The 16,967-nt window shown below is 29.0% G+C and overlaps 1 protein-coding gene across 1 annotated transcript; it reads left to right on the plus strand.

The window, feature by feature from the left end:
• Window positions 1-911: 911 nt before the first annotated feature.
• Window positions 912-16,879, plus strand: LOC134246904 (mucin-2-like; the record flags this gene model as incomplete). The annotated part of the gene is made up of 25 exons (XM_062729251.1): window positions 912-915; window positions 1,471-1,533; window positions 2,097-2,153; window positions 3,008-3,067; window positions 3,393-3,449; window positions 4,127-4,189; window positions 4,755-4,811; window positions 5,665-5,724; window positions 6,049-6,105; window positions 6,824-6,886; window positions 7,451-7,507; window positions 8,361-8,420; window positions 8,794-8,850; window positions 9,536-9,598; window positions 10,160-10,216; window positions 11,070-11,129; window positions 11,454-11,510; window positions 12,205-12,267; window positions 12,830-12,886; window positions 13,740-13,799; window positions 14,126-14,182; window positions 14,904-14,966; window positions 15,528-15,584; window positions 16,438-16,497; window positions 16,823-16,879. Coding segments are annotated over exons 1-25 (1,426 nt in total), but the record flags the coding sequence as incomplete, so codon positions are not given.
• Between the last annotated feature and the right edge of the window lie 88 nt (window positions 16,880-16,967).

Consider the following 16,967-nt stretch of genomic DNA (forward strand, 5'->3'; position numbering starts at 1 on the left):
TCCCTTGAATATTTCTTCTTGATATCTGATATATCAAACTCTATGTAGCATGCCTTAAACTTACTAAAAAAAACTGGTCATTGAGGAAATATCAATGCATCGTTTTAATCGATACAAAATTTATGTTTTTTCTTGCACTGATATGCTTCTTTTAAAGATGAAAAATGTACAAAAATTGTTGCATTTTAAAATCAATTCCATATCTACCTAAGGATTCTTCTTTTTAAATTAGATATTGTTCTATTTGAAATCAATTCAGCTTTCTTCAACTAAGATAGGTTTGTCTCCAGATCTTTTCTTCAAAGTCTGTTATTGATGTTATTTCTGTTTTAGGCGTCACTCCCACTACGACTCAGTCCTCGACAGTTCAAATAAGCAGCGGACAAACGACAGGTACACATTTTTTTTCAGAGTTTCGTATTCAAAAAATGGATTTTCCTATTCCTTTCCGTGAAAAGAGATACACATTTGTTAAATCAAGTGGCTATGAAAAAAATTACTTTGTGCTCATTCCCAAGTTATATGACAATTATCATACTTCATTTTTCAATTCTCGAGATGGACGTTAAACAACATACAATCAATCAATCAATCATTTTTAATTTTCTTTAATGGAATTCTTTTTTTCTATTAGCTAGGTTACTGGATGAAAAGTTTTTTTTTTACAATGAAGTTAATTTTTAATGCCAAATTAACGAATGGATATTTTGTTAATTAGGACAATCTGGAATAAGCAAACATTCTACACCACAACAAGGCGGTGCAGCAGTTACAAGTAAGTATTTGTCTTTAGTAACATCTTCCTTTTATATGTTTGAGGAATGAAGGTTTATTTAATGTCTATCCATGTTATACTGCGATACTTGGTAAGAGACTGCAGAGGCTTTAAAAATCGTAAAATGTTTTTAAAAATGGGTATTCTTTTTAATCTAATCTATACTTTGTATCTTGGGTAACTTTTGAAACATTTTTTTTTTTATATATTTAACAATTATAAATAAGAATTAGTTTTTAAAAAACGATTATTCTGACGTAAACACCATTTCTACATTACATAAGGTAAACCTTTATCAAATCAAATGAAGGGTTATAAAATTGCATTTTGTTAATTTTTAAATAACAAATATGCATGTCTAAGTGTCATGATACCTCCTCGTCATATCCGATGTAGCAAACTCTACCAAGCAAGCCTTAAAATTTCTTTAAGCTTGTCATTTTAAAAATATCAATGCGTCGTTCTATTATGACAAAACAGAAATCTTGTATTTTCTGGCACTGGTATGCTCCTTTGAAAGATGAAAAATTTGCAAACATTGTTACATTTTAATATCAATTCAACATCTACCGTAGGGTTCTTCTTTTAAATAAGATATCGTTATGTTTCGTATCAATTCAAACTTCTTCAACTAAGATATGATTATCTCTAGGTCTTGTTTTCATAGTCTGTTATTGATGTTATTTTTGTTTTAGGTGTCACTTCTACGACGACTCAGTCCTCGACAGTTCAAGGCAGCAGCACTGGACAGATGACAGGTACACAAGTTTTCCCTGATAATTTTTCTGAGGCAAACTAAGGCTTATTTGGTAACTTTAGACGTTTAACATGAGAAATTATTTATCAGCATTAATTTATTTAGAAAGAATCAAAACTCTCATGTTAGATATGAATTTTATATTTAAGTATCCTTTGAGAAAAAAATGTATGAATTTACATCCTGAATGCAACGTATACCAGAAAACGCATATCTTTCTGTTGTTATTTTAACCCTAGATTTTTTATCGTCTAGTTAATTTTAGATCTTAAGAGTAAGAATGGATTTAGAACTGAATCTCATTTAAAAGAGTTACTTATTTGAACAAAAATTAATGTTCCTTATTTTTTTGATAAAAAGTTCTACAAATTAGCGTAAATCTAATGGCTATAAAATTATCCTTTTGACTCATCCCTAGTTATATGAGCAATGTGATACATTCAATTTACTTTACAAGGTCATCTTTTATTTTATTTATTTTTTTTCTTTTTTTTGAAAATCTGTTTTTGAAACTGTAGATTTTTTTTACATATTATATAACCAGATAAATTTTTCATTGATAAGGACAACATGGTATTGGCAAACAATCTACACCACAACAAGGCGGTACAGCAGTAACTGGTAAGTACTGTGAAATCAAAAAGTTTTCTGGAGGGATAATTTTCGTTGTTTTCGAGGTATGAGGAGACCCTCAAATTCATGTCCACTACGAATTGTAAAATCTTACATAACTATTCAGGAATCTTTCATCATCCAATACAAATCCCCACGAACTAAGTGTTTTTACTCAAACCACAAACATTTGACCCTATAAAAATGTGTCCTGTTACAGTATTATATATTTGTTTTCTAGAATGACCATCTTTATTATACTGTAACACTTGGACAGTCAGTTTTATTTTAGAAAGTGCAAAACATTATATATCAATGGTGTTCTGTTGTAATCTTACTTATAATTTGAGACTTGAGTTGCTATTGTATCCATTTCTTATATCTTACATTGTTGTCATAACAGTCAGATAAAAAAAAAGTATTGAAAAGTAGGCAAAATGTTTAAACCATATAAATTAACTCTCCTTTTTTCAATTAGATGCTGTGTTGCAAAGAAATTAAATTATTGTTATGAAATATCCATTTTTAGGTCCCTTGAATATTTCTTCTTGATATCTGATATATCAAACTCTATGTAGCATGCCTTAAACTTACTAAAAAAAACTGGTCATTGAGGAAATATCAATGCATCGTTTTAATCGATACAAAATTTATGTTTTTTCTTGCACTGATATGCTTCTTTTAAAGATGAAAAATGTACAAAAATTGTTGCATTTTAAAATCAATTCCATATCTACCTAAGGATTCTTCTTTTTAAATTAGATATTGTTCTATTTGAAATCAATTCAGCTTTCTTCAACTAAGATAGGTTTGTCTCCAGATCTTTTCTTCAAAGTCTGTTATTGATGTTATTTCTGTTTTAGGCGTCACTCCCACTACGACTCAGTCCTCGACAGTTCAAATAAGCAGCGGACAAACGACAGGTACACATTTTTTTTCAGAGTTTCGTATTCAAAAAATGGATTTTCCTATTCCTTTCCGTGAAAAGAGATACACATTTGTTAAATCAAGTGGCTATGAAAAAAATTACTTTGTGCTCATTCCCAAGTTATATGACAATTATCATACTTCATTTTTCAATTCTCGAGATGGACGTTAAACAACATACAATCAATCAATCAATCATTTTTAATTTTCTTTAATGGAATTCTTTTTTTCTATTAGCTAGGTTACTGGATGAAAAGTTTTTTTTTTACAATGAAGTTAATTTTTAATGCCAAATTAACGAATGGATATTTTGTTAATTAGGACAATCTGGAATAAGCAAACATTCTACACCACAACAAGGCGGTGCAGCAGTTACAAGTAAGTATTTGTCTTTAGTAACATCTTCCTTTTATATGTTTGAGGAATGAAGTTTTATTTAATGTCTATCTATGTTATACTGCGATACTTGGTAAGAGACTGCAGAGACTTAAAAATCGTAAAATGTTTCTAAAAATGGGTTTACTTTTTAATGTAATCTATACTTTGTATCTTGGGTAGTTTTTGAAACATTTTGTTATATATTTAACAATTATCAATAAGAATTAAATTTAAAAAAAACGATTATTCTGACGTAAACACCATTTCTACATTACATAAGGTAAACCTTTATCAAATCAAATGAAGGGTTATAAAATTGCATTTTGTTAATTTTTAAATAACAAATATGCATGTCTAAGTGTCATGATACCTCCTCGTTATATCCGATGTAGCAAACTCTACCAAGCAAGCATTAAAATTTCTTTAAGCTTGTCATTTGAAAAATATTTTATGACAAAACAGAAATCTTGTATTTTCTGGCACTGGTATGCTCCTTTGAAAGATGAAAAATTTGCAAACATTGTTACATTTTAATATCAATTCAACATCTACCGTAGGGTTCTTCTTTTAAATAAGATATCGTTATGTTTCGTATCAATTCAAACTTCTTCAACTAAGATATGATTATCTCTAGGTCTTGTTTTCATAGTCTGTTATTGATGTTATTTTTGTTTTAGGTGTCACTTCTACGACGACTCAGTCCTCCACAGTTCAAGGCAGCAGCACTGGACAGATGACAGGTACACAAGTTTTCCCTGATAATTTTTCTGAGGCAAACTAAGGCTTATTTGGTAACTTTAGACGTTTAACATGAGAAATTATTTATCAGCATTAATTTATTTAGAAAGAATCAAAACTCTCATGTTAGATATGAATTTTATATTTAAGTATCCTTTGAGAAAAAAATGTATGAATTTACATCCTGAATGCAACGTATACCAGAAAACGCATATCTTTCTGTTGTTATTTTAACCCTAGATTTTTTATCGTCTAGTTAATTTTAGATCTTAAGAGTAAGAATGGATTTAGAACTGAATCTCATTTAAAAGAGTTACTTATTTGAACAAAAATTAATGTTCCTTATTTTTTTTTTATAAAAAGTTCTACAAATTAGCGTAAATCTAATGGCTATAAAATTATCCTTTTGACTCATCCCTAGTTATATGAGCATTGTGATACTTTCAATTTTCTTTACAAGGTCATCTTTTATTTTATTTATTTATTTTTTTTTTTGAAAATCTGTTTTTGAAACTGTAGATTTTTTTTTTACATATTATATAACCAAATAAATTTTTCATTGATAAGGACAACATGGTATTGGCAAACAATCTACACCACAACAAGGCGGTACAGCAGTAACTGGTAAGTACTGTGAAATCAAAAAGTTTTCTGGAGGGATAATTTTCGTTGTTTTCGAGGTATGAGGAGACCCTCAAATTCATGTCCACTACGAATTGTAAAATCTTACATAACTATTCAGGAATCTTTCATCATCCAATACAAATCCCCACGAACTAAGTGTTTTTACTCAAACCACAAACATTTGACCCTATAAAAATGTGTCCTGTTACAGTATTATATATTTGTTTTCTAGAATGACCATCTTTATTATACTGTAACACTTGGACAGTCAGTTTTATTTTAGAAAGTGCAAAACATTATATATCAATGGTGTTCTGTTGTAATCTTACTTATAATTTGAGACTTGAGTTGCTATTGTATCCATTTCTTATATCTTACATTGTTGTCATAACAGTCAGATAAAAAAAAGTATTGAAAAGTAGGCAAAATGTTTAAACCCTATAAATTAACTCTCCTTTATTCAATTAGATGCTGTGTTGCAAAGAAATTAAATTATTGTTATGAAATATCCATTTTTAGGTCCCTTGAATATTTCTTCTTGATATCTGATATATCAAACTCTATGTAGCATGCCTTAAACTTACTAAAAAAAACTGGTCATTGAGGAAATATCAATGCATCGTTTTAATCGATACAAAATTTATGTTTTTTCTTGCACTGATATGCTTCTTTTAAAGATGAAAAATGTACAAAAATTGTTGCATTTTAAAATCAATTCCATATCTACCTAAGGATTCTTCTTTTTAAATTAGATATTGTTCTATTTGAAATCAATTCAGCTTTCTTCAACTAAGATAGGTTTGTCTCCAGATCTTTTCTTCAAAGTCTGTTATTGATGTTATTTCTGTTTTAGGCGTCACTCCCACTACGACTCAGTCCTCGACAGTTCAAATAAGCAGCGGACAAACGACAGGTACACATTTTTTTTCAGAGTTTCGTATTCAAAAAATGGATTTTCCTATTCCTTTCCGTGAAAAGAGATACACATTTGTTAAATCAAGTGGCTATGAAAAAAATTACTTTGTGCTCATTCCCAAGTTATATGACAATTATCATACTTCATTTTTCAATTCTCGAGATGGACGTTAAACAACATACAATCAATCAATCAATCATTTTTAATTTTCTTTAATGGAATTCTTTTTTTCTATTAGCTAGGTTACTGGATGAAAAGTTTTTTTTTACAATGAAGTTAATTTTTAATGCCAAATTAACGAATGGATATTTTGTTAATTAGGACAATCTGGAATAAGCAAACATTCTACACCACAACAAGGCGGTGCAGCAGTTACAAGTAAGTATTTGTCTTTAGTAACATCTTCCTTTTATATGTTTGAGGAATGAAGGTTTATTTAATGTCTATCCATGTTATACTGCGATACTTGGTAAGAGACTGCAGAGGCTTTAAAAATCGTAAAATGTTTCTAAAAATGGGTATTCTTTTTAATCTAATCTATACTTTGTATCTAATCTAATCTATACCTTGTATCTTGGGTAGCTTTTGAAACATTTTTTTTTATATATATTTAACAATTATAAATAAGAATTAGTTTTTAAAAAACGATTATTCTGACGTAAACACCATTTCTACATTACATAAATTAACCCTTTATCCAATCAAATGAAGGGTTATAAAATTGCGTTTTGTTAATTTTTTAATAACAAATATGCATGTCTAAGTGTCATGATACCTCCTCGTCATATCCGATGTAGCAAACTCTACCAAGCAAGCCTTAAAATTTCTTTAAGCTTGTCATTTTAAAAATATCAATGCGTCGTTCTATTATGACAAAACAGAAATCTTGTATTTTCTGGCACTGGTTTGCTCCTTTGAAAGATGAAAAATTTGCAAACATTGTTACATTTTAATATCAATTCAACATCTACCGTAGGGTTCTTCTTTTAAATAAGATATCGTTATGTTTCGTATCAATTCAAACTTCTTCAACTAAGATATGATTATCTCTAGGTCTTGTTTTCATAGTCTGTTATTGATGTTATTTTTGTTTTAGGTGTCACTTCTACGACGACTCAGTCCTCGACAGTTCAAGGCAGCAGCACTGGACAGATGACAGGTACACAAGTTTTCCCTGATAATTTTTCTGAGGCAAACTAAGGCTTATTTGGTAACTTTAGACGTTTAACATGAGAAATTATTTATCAGCATTAATTTATTTAGAAAGAATCAAAACTCTCATGTTAGATATGAATTTTATATTTAAGTATCCTTTGAGAAAAAAATGTATGAATTTACATCCTGAATGCAACGTATACCAGAAAACGCATATCTTTCTGTTGTTATTTTAACCCTAGATTTTTTATCGTCTAGTTAATTTTAGATCTTAAGAGTAAGAATGGATTTAGAACTGAATCTCATTTAAAAGAGTTACTTATTTGAACAAAAATTAATGTTCCTTATTTTTTTGATAAAAAGTTCTACAAATTAGCGTAAATCTAATGGCTATAAAATTATCCTTTTGACTCATTCCTAGTTATATGAGCATTGTGATACTTTCAATTTTCTTTACAAGGTCATCTTTTATTTTATTTATTTATTTTTTTTTTTTGAAAATCTGTTTTTGAAACTGTAGATTTTTTTTTTACATATTATATAAGCAGATAAATTTTTCATTGATAAGGACAACATGGTATTGGCAAACAATCTACACCACAACAAGGCGGTACAGCAGTAACTGGTAAGTACTGTGAAATCAAAAAGTTTTCTGGAGGGATAATTTTCGTTGTTTTCGAGGTATGAGGAGACCCTCAAATTCATGTCCACTACGAATTGTAAAATCTTACATAACTATTCAGGAATCTTTCATCATCCAATACAAATCCCCACGAACTAAGTGTTTTTACTCAAACCACAAACATTTGACCCTATAAAAATGTGTCCTGTTACAGTATTATATATTTGTTTTCTAGAATGACCATCTTTATTATACTGTAACACTTGGACAGTCAGTTTTATTTTAGAAAGTGCAAAACATTATATATCAATGGTGTTCTGTTGTAATCTTACTTATAATTTGAGACTTGAGTTGCTATTGTTTCCATTTCTTATATCTTACATTGTTGTCATAACAGTCAGATAAAAAAAAAGTATTGAAAAGTAGGCAAAATGTTTAAACCATATAAATTAACTCTCCTTTTTCAATTAGATGCTGTGTTGCAAAGAAATTAAATTATTGTTATGAAATATCCATTTTTAGGTCCCTTGAATATTTCTTCTTGATATCTGATATATCAAACTCTATGTAGCATGCCTTAAACTTACTAAAAAAAACTGGTCATTGAGGAAATATCAATGCATCGTTTTAATCGATACAAAATTTATGTTTTTTCTTGCACTGATATGCTTCTTTTAAAGATGAAAAATGTACAAAAATTGTTGCATTTTAAAATCAATTCCATATCTACCTAAGGATTCTTCTTTTTAAATTAGATATTGTTCTATTTGAAATCAATTCAGCTTTCTTCAACTAAGATAGGTTTGTCTCCAGATCTTTTCTTCAAAGTCTGTTATTGATGTTATTTCTGTTTTAGGCGTCACTCCCACTACGACTCAGTCCTCGACAGTTCAAATAAGCAGCGGACAAACGACAGGTACACATTTTTTTTCAGAGTTTCGTATTCAAAAAATGGATTTTCCTATTCCTTTCCGTGAAAAGAGATACACATTTGTTAAATCAAGTGGCTATGAAAAAAATTACTTTGTGCTCATTCCCAAGTTATATGACAATTATCATACTTCATTTTTCAATTCTCGAGATGGACGTTAAACAACATACAAGTTATATGACAATTATCAATCATTTTTCAATTCTCGAGATGGACTTTACAATCAATCAATTCATTTTTAATTTTCTTTAATGGAATTCTTTTTTTTCTATTAACTAGGTTACTGGATGAAAAGTTTTTTTTTACAATAAAGTTAATTTTTAATGCCAAATTAACGAATGGATATTTTGTTAATTAGGACAATCTGGAATAAGCAAACATTCTACACCACAGCAAGGCGGTGCAGCAGTTACAAGTAAGTATTTGTCTTTAGTAACATCTTCCTTTTATATGTTTGAGGAATGAAGGTTTATTTAATGTCTATCCATGTTATACTGCGATACTTGGTAAGAGACTGCAGAGGCTTTAAAAATCGTAAAATGTTTCTAAAAATGGGTATACTTTTTAATCTAATCTATACTTTGTATCTTGGGTAGCTTTTGAAACATTTTTTTTATATATTTAACAATTATCAATAAGAATTAAATTTTAAAAAACGATTATTCTGACGTAAACACCATTTCTACATTACGTAAGGTAACCCTTTATCCAATCAAATGAAGGGTTATAAAATTGCATTTTGTTAATTTTTAAATAACAAATATGCATGTCTAAGTGTCATGATACCTCCTCGTTATATCCGATGTAGCAAACTCTACCAAGCAAGCCTTAACATTTCTTTAAGCTTGTCATTTTAAAAATATCAAAAATATTTTGACAAAACAGAAATCTTGTATTTTCTGGCACTGGTATGCTCCTTTGAAAGATGAAAAATTTGCAAACATTGTTACATTTTAATATCAATTCAACATCTACCGTAGGGTTCTTCTTTCAAATAAGATATCGTTATGTTTTGTATCAATTCAAACTTCTTCAACTAAGATATGATTATCTCTAGGTCTTATTTTCATAGTCTGTTATTGATGTTATTTTTGTTTTAGGTGTCACTTCTACGACGACTCAGTCCTCGACAGTTCAAGGCAGCAGCACTGGACAGATGACAGGTACACAAGTTTTCCCTGATAATTTTTCTGAGGCAAACTAAGGCTTATTTGGTAACTTTAGACGTTTAACATGAGAAATTATTTATCAGCATTAATTTATTTAGAAAGAATCAAAACTCTTATGTTAGATATGAATTTTATAATTAAGTATCCTTTGAGAAAAAAATGTATGAATTTACATCCTGAATGCAACGTATACCAGAAAACGCATATCTTTCTGTTGTTATTTTAACCCTAGATTTTTTATCGTCTAGTTAATTTTAGATCTTAAGAGTAAGAATGGATTTAGAACTGAATCTCATTTAAAAGAGTTACTTATTTGAACAAACATTAATGTTCCTTATTTTTTTGATAAAAAGTTCTACAAATTAGCGTAAATCTAATGGCTATAAAATTATCCTTTTGACTCATCCCTAGTTATATGAGCATTGTGATACTTTCAATTTTCTTTACAAGTTCATCTTTTATTTTATTTATTAATTTTTTTTGAAAATCTGTTTTTGAAACTGTAGATTTTTTTTTTTTCATATTATATAACCAAATAAATTTTTCATTGATAAGGACAACATGGTATTGGCAAACAATCTACACCACAACAAGGCGGTACAGCAGTAACTGGTAAGTACTGTGAAATCAAAAAGTTTTCTGGAGGGATAATTTTCGTTGTTTTCGAGGTATGAGGAGACCCTCAAATTCATGTCCACTACGAATTGTAAAATCTTACATAACTATTCAGGAATCTTTCATCATCCAATACAAATCCCCACGAACTAAGTGTTTTTACTCAAACCACAAACATTTGACCCTATAAAAATGTGTCCTGTTACAGTATTATATATTTGTTTTCTAGAATGACCATCTTTATTATACTGTAACACTTGGACAGTCAGTTTTATTTTAGAAAGTGCAAAACATTATATATCAATGGTGTTCTGTTGTAATCTTACTTATAATTTGAGACTTGAGTTGCTATTGTTTCCATTTCTTATATCTTACATTGTTGTCATAACAGTCAGATAAAAAAAAAGTATTGAAAAGTAGGCAAAATGTTTAAACCATATAAATTAACTCTCCTTTATTCAATTAGATGCTGTGTTGCAAAGAAATTAAATTATTGTTATGAAATATCCATTTTTAGGTCCCTTGAATATTTCTTCTTGATATCTGATATATCAAACTCTATGTAGCATGCCTTAAACTTACTAAAAAAACTGGTCATTGAAGAAATATCAATGCATCGTTTTAATCGATACAAAATTTATGTTTTTTCTTGCACTGATATGCTTCTTTTAAAGATGAAAAATGTACAAAAATTGTTGCATTTTAAAATCAATTCCATATCTACCTAAGGATTCTTCTTTTTAAATTAGATATTGTTCTATTTGAAATCAATTCAGCTTTCTTCAACTAAGATAGGTTTGTCTCCAGATCTTTTCTTCAAAGTCTGTTATTGATGTTATTTCTGTTTTAGGCGTCACTCCCACTACGACTCAGTCCTCGACAGTTCAAATAAGCAGCGGACAAACGACAGGTACACATTTTTTTTCAGAGTTTCGTATTCAAAAAATGGATTTTCCTATTCCTTTCCGTGAAAAGAGATACACATTTGTTAAATCAAGTGGCTATGAAAAAAATTACTTTGTGCTCATTCCCAAGTTATATGACAATTATCATACTTCATTTTTCAATTCTCGAGATGGACGTTAAACAACATACAATCAATCAATCAATCATTTTTAATTTTCTTTAATGGAATTCTTTTTTTCTATTAGCTAGGTTACTGGATGAAAAGTTTTTTTTTACAATGAAGTTAATTTTTAATGCCAAATTAACGAATGGATATTTTGTTAATTAGGACAATCTGGAATAAGCAAACATTCTACACCACAACAAGGCGGTGCAGCAGTTACAAGTAAGTATTTGTCTTTAGTAACATCTTCCTTTTATATGTTTGAGGAATGAAGGTTTATTTAATGTCTATCCATGTTATACTGCGATACTTGGTAAGAGACTGCAGAGGCTTTAAAAATCGTAAAATGTTTCTAAAAATGGGTATACTTTTTAATCTAATCTATACTTTGTATCTTGGGTAGCTTTTGAAACATTTTTTTTTAATATATTTAACAATTATAAATAAGAATTAGTTTTTAAAAAACGATTATTCTGACGTAAACACCATTTCTACATTACATAAGGTAAACCTTTATCAAATCAAATGAAGGGTTATAAAATTGCAATTTGTTAATTTTTTAATAACAAATATGCATGTCTAAGTGTCATGATACCTCCTCGTCATATCCGATGTAGCAAACTCTACCAAACAAGCCTTAAAATTTCTTTAAGCTTGTCATTTTAAAAATATCAATGCGTCGTTCTATTATGACAAAACAGAAATCTTGTATTTTCTGGCACTGGTATGCTCCTTTGAAAGATGAAAAATTTGCAAACATTGTTACATTTTAATATCAATTCAACATCTACCGTAGGGTTCTTCTTTTAAATAAGATATCGTTATGTTTCGTATCAATTCAAACTTCTTCAACTAAGATATGATTATCTCTAGGTCTTGTTTTCATAGTCTGTTATTGATGTTATTTTTGTTTTAGGTGTCACTTCTACGACGACTCAGTCCTCGACAGTTCAAGGCAGCAGCACTGGACAGATGACAGGTACACAAGTTTTCCCTGATAATTTTTCTGAGGCAAACTAAGGCTTATTTGGTAGTTTTAGACGTTTAACATGAGAAATTATTTATCAGCATTAATTTATTTAGAAAGAATCAAAACTCTCGTGTTAGATATGAATTTTATATTTAAGTATCCTTTGAGAAAAAAATGTATGAATTTACATCCTGAATGCAACGTATACCAGAAAACGCATATCTTTCTGTTGTTATTTTAACCCTAGATTTTTTATCGTCTAGTTAATTTTAGATCTTAAGAGTAAGAATGGATTTAGAACTGAATCTCATTTAAAAGAGTTACTTATTTGAACAAAAATTAATGTTCCTTATTTTTTTGATAAAAAGTTCTACAAATTAGCGTAAATCTAATGGCTATAAAATTATCCTTTTGACTCATCCCTAGTTATATGAGCAATGTGATACATTCAATTTACTTTACAAGGTCATCTTTTATTTTATTTATTATTTTTTTTTTTTAAAATCTGTTTTTGAAACTGTAGATATTTTTTTTATATATTATCTAACCAAATAAATTTTTCATTGATAAGGACAACATGGTATTGGCAAACAATCTACACCACAACAAGGCGGTACAGCAGTAACTGGTAAGTACTGTGAAATCAAAAAGTTTTCTGGAGGGATAATTTTCGTTGTTTTCGAGGTATGAGGAGACCCTCAAATTCATGTCCACTACGAATTGTAAAATCTTACATAACTATTCAGGAATCTTTCATCATCCAATACAAATCCCCACGAACTAAGTGTTTTTACTCAAACCACAAACATTTGACCCTATAAAAATGTGTCCTGTTACAGTATTATATATTTGTTTTCTATAATGACCATCTTTATTATACTGTAACACTTGGACAGTCAGTTTTATTTTAGAAAGTGCAAAACATTGTATATCAATGGTGTTCTGTTGTAATCTTACTTATAATTTGAGACTTGAGTTGCTATTGTATCCATTTCTTATATCTTACATTGTTGTCATAACAGTCAGATAAAAAAAAGTATTGAAAAGTAGGCAAAATGTTTAAACCATATAAATTAAATCTCCTTTATTCAATTAGATGCTGTGTTGCAAAGAAATTAAATTATTGTTATGAAATATCCATTTTTAGGTCCCTTGAATATTTCTTCTTGATATCTGATATATCAAACTCTATGTAGCATGCCTTAAACTTACTAAAAAAAACTGGTCATTGAGGAAATATCAATGCATCGTTTTAATCGATACAAAATTTATGTTTTTTCTTGCACTGATATGCTTCTTTTAAAGATGAAAAATGTACAAAAATTGTTGCATTTTAAAATCAATTCCATATCTACCTAAGGATTCTTCTTTTTAAATTAGATATTGTTCTATTTGAAATCAATTCAGCTTTCTTCAACTAAGATAGGTTTGTCTCCAGATCTTTTCTTCAAAGTCTGTTATTGATGTTATTTCTGTTTTAGGCGTCACTCCCACTACGACTCAGTCCTCGACAGTTCAAATAAGCAGCGGACAAACGACAGGTACACATTTTTTTTCAGAGTTTCGTATTCAAAAAATGGATTTTCCTATTCCTTTCCGTGAAAAGAGATACACATTTGTTAAATCAAGTGGCTATGAAAAAAATTACTTTGTGCTCATTCCCAAGTTATATGACAATTATCATACTTCATTTTTCAATTCTCGAGATGGACGTTAAACAACATACAATCAATCAATCAATCATTTTTAATTTTCTTTAATGGAATTCTTTTTTTCTATTAGCTAGGTTACTGGATGAAAAGTTTTTTTTTTTACAATGAAGTTAATTTTTAATGCCAAATTAACGAATGGATATTTTGTTAATTAGGACAATCTGGAATAAGCAAACATTCTACACCACAACAAGGCGGTGCAGCAGTTACAAGTAAGTATTTGTCTTTAGTAACATCTTCCTTTTATATGTTTGAGGAATGAAGGTTTATTTAATGTCTATCCATGTTATACTGCGATACTTGGTAAGAGACTGCAGAGGCTTTAAAAATCGTAAAATGTTTCTAAAAATGGGTATTCTTTTTAATCTAATCTATACTTTGTATCTAATCTAATCTATACTTTGTATCTTGGGTAGCTTTTGAAACATTTTTTTTTTATATATTTAACAATTATAAATAAGAATTAGTTTTTAAAAAACGATTATACTGACGTTAACACCATTTCTGCATGATATAAATTTAACCTTTATCCAATCAAATGAAGGGTTATAAAATTGCATTTTGTTAATTTTTAAATAACAAATATGCATGTCTAAGTGTCATGATACCTCCTCGTTATATCCGATGTAGCAAACTCTACCAAGCAAGCCTTAACATTTCTTTAAGCTTGTCATTTTAAAAATATCAATGCGTCGTTCTATTATGACAAAACAGAAATCTTGTATTTTCTGGCACTGGTATGCTCCTTTGAAAGATGAAAAAGAGGTTTGCAAACATTGTTACATTTTAATATCAATTCAACATCTACCGTAGGGTTCTTCTTTTAAATAAGATATCGTTATGTTTCGTATCAATTCAAACTTCTTCAACTAAGATATGATTATCTCTAGGTCTTGTTTTCATAGTCTGTTATTGATGTTATTTTTGTTTTAGGTGTCACTTCTACGACGACTCAGTCCTCGACAGTTCAAGGCAGCAGCACTGGACAGATGACAGGTACACAAGTTTTCCCTGATAATTTTTCTGAGGCAAACTAAGGCTTATTTGGTAACTTTAGACGTTTAACATGAGAAATTATTTATCAGCATTAATTTATTTAGAAAGAATCAAAACTCTCATGTTAGATATGAATTTTATATTTAAGTATCCTTTGAGAAAAAAATGTATGAATTTACATCCTGAATGCAACGTATACTAGAAAACGCATATCTTTCTGTTGTTATTTTAACCCTAGATTTTTTATCGTCTAGTTAATTTTAGATCTTAAGAGTAAGAATGGATTTAGAACTGAATCTCATTTAAAAGAGTTACTTATTTGAACAAAAATTAATGTTCCTTATTTTTTTGATAAAAAGTTCTACAAATTAGCGTAAATCTAATGGCTATAAAATTATCCTTTTGACTCATCCCTAGTTATATGAGCATTGTGATACTTTCAATTTTCTTTACAAGTTCATCTTTTATTTTATTTATGAATTTTTTTGAAAATCTGTTTTTGAAACTGTAGATATTTTTTTTTTACATATTATATAACCAAATAAATTTTTCATTGATAAGGACAACATGGTATTGGCAAACAATCTACACCACAACAAGGCGGTACAGCAGTAACTGGTAAGTACTGTGAAATCAAAAAGTTTTCTGGAGGGATAATTTTCGTTGTTTTCGAGGTATGAGGAGACCCTCAAATTCATGTCCACTACGAATTGTAAAATCTTACATAACTATTCAGGAATCTTTCATCATCCAATACAAATCCCCACGAACTAAGTGTTTTTACTCAAACCACAAACATTTGACCCTATAAAAATGTGTCCTGTTACAGTATTATATATTTGTTTTCTAGAATGACCATCTTTATTATACTGTAACACTTGGACAGTCAGTTTTATTTTAGAAAGTGCAAAACATTATATATCAATGGTGTTCTGTTGTAATCTTACTTATAATTTGAGACTTGAGTTGCTATTGTATCCATTTCTTATATCTTACATTGTTGTCATAACAGTCAGATAAAAAAAAGTATTGAAAAGTAGGCAAAATGTTTAAACCATATAAATTAAATCTCCTTTATTCAATTAGATGCTGTGTTGCAAAGAAATTAAATTATTGTTATGAAATATCCATTTTTAGGTCCCTTGAATATTTCTTCTTGATATCTGATATATCAAACTCTATGTAGCATGCCTTAAACTTACTAAAAAAAACTGGTCATTGAGGAAATATCAATGCATCGTTTTAATCGATACAAAATTTATGTTTTTTCTTGCACTGATATGCTTCTTTTAAAGATGAAAAATGTACAAAAATTGTTGCATTTTAAAATCAATTCCATATCTACCTAAGGATTCTTCTTTTTAAATTAGATATTGTTCTATTTGAAATCAATTCAGCTTTCTTCAACTAAGATAGGTTTGTCTCCAGATCTTTTCTTCAAAGTCTGTTATTGATGTTATTTCTGTTTTAGGCGTCACTCCCACTACGACTCAGTCCTCGACAGTTCAAATAAGCAGCGGACAAACGACAGGTACACATTTTTTTTCAGAGTTTCGTATTCAAAAAATGGATTTTCCTATTCCTTTCCGTGAAAAGAGATACACATTTGTTAAATCAAGTGGCTATGAAAAAAATTACTTTGTGCTCATTCCCAAGTTATATGACAATTATCATACTTCATTTTTCAATTCTCGAGATGGACGTTAAACAACATACAATCAATCAATCAATCATTTTTAATTTTCTTTAATGGAATTCTTTTTTTCTATTAGCTAGGTTACTGGATGAAAAGTTTTTTTTTTACAATGAAGTTAATTTTTAATGCCAAATTAACGAATGGATATTTTGTTAATTAGGACAATCTGGAATAAGCAAACATTCTACACCACAACAAGGCGGTGCAGCAGTTACAAGTAAGTATTTGTCTTTAGTAACATCTTCCTTTTATATGTTTGAGGAATGAAGGTTTATTTAATGTCTATCCATGTTATACTGCGATAC

The sequence above is a fragment of the Saccostrea cucullata genome, unplaced genomic scaffold (assembly GCF_032062105.1).
Source record: "Saccostrea cucullata isolate Sc308-1 unplaced genomic scaffold, CSIRO_AGI_Scuc_v1 ctg111, whole genome shotgun sequence".
Taxonomy (NCBI): Eukaryota; Metazoa; Mollusca; class Bivalvia; order Ostreida; family Ostreidae; genus Saccostrea; species Saccostrea cuccullata.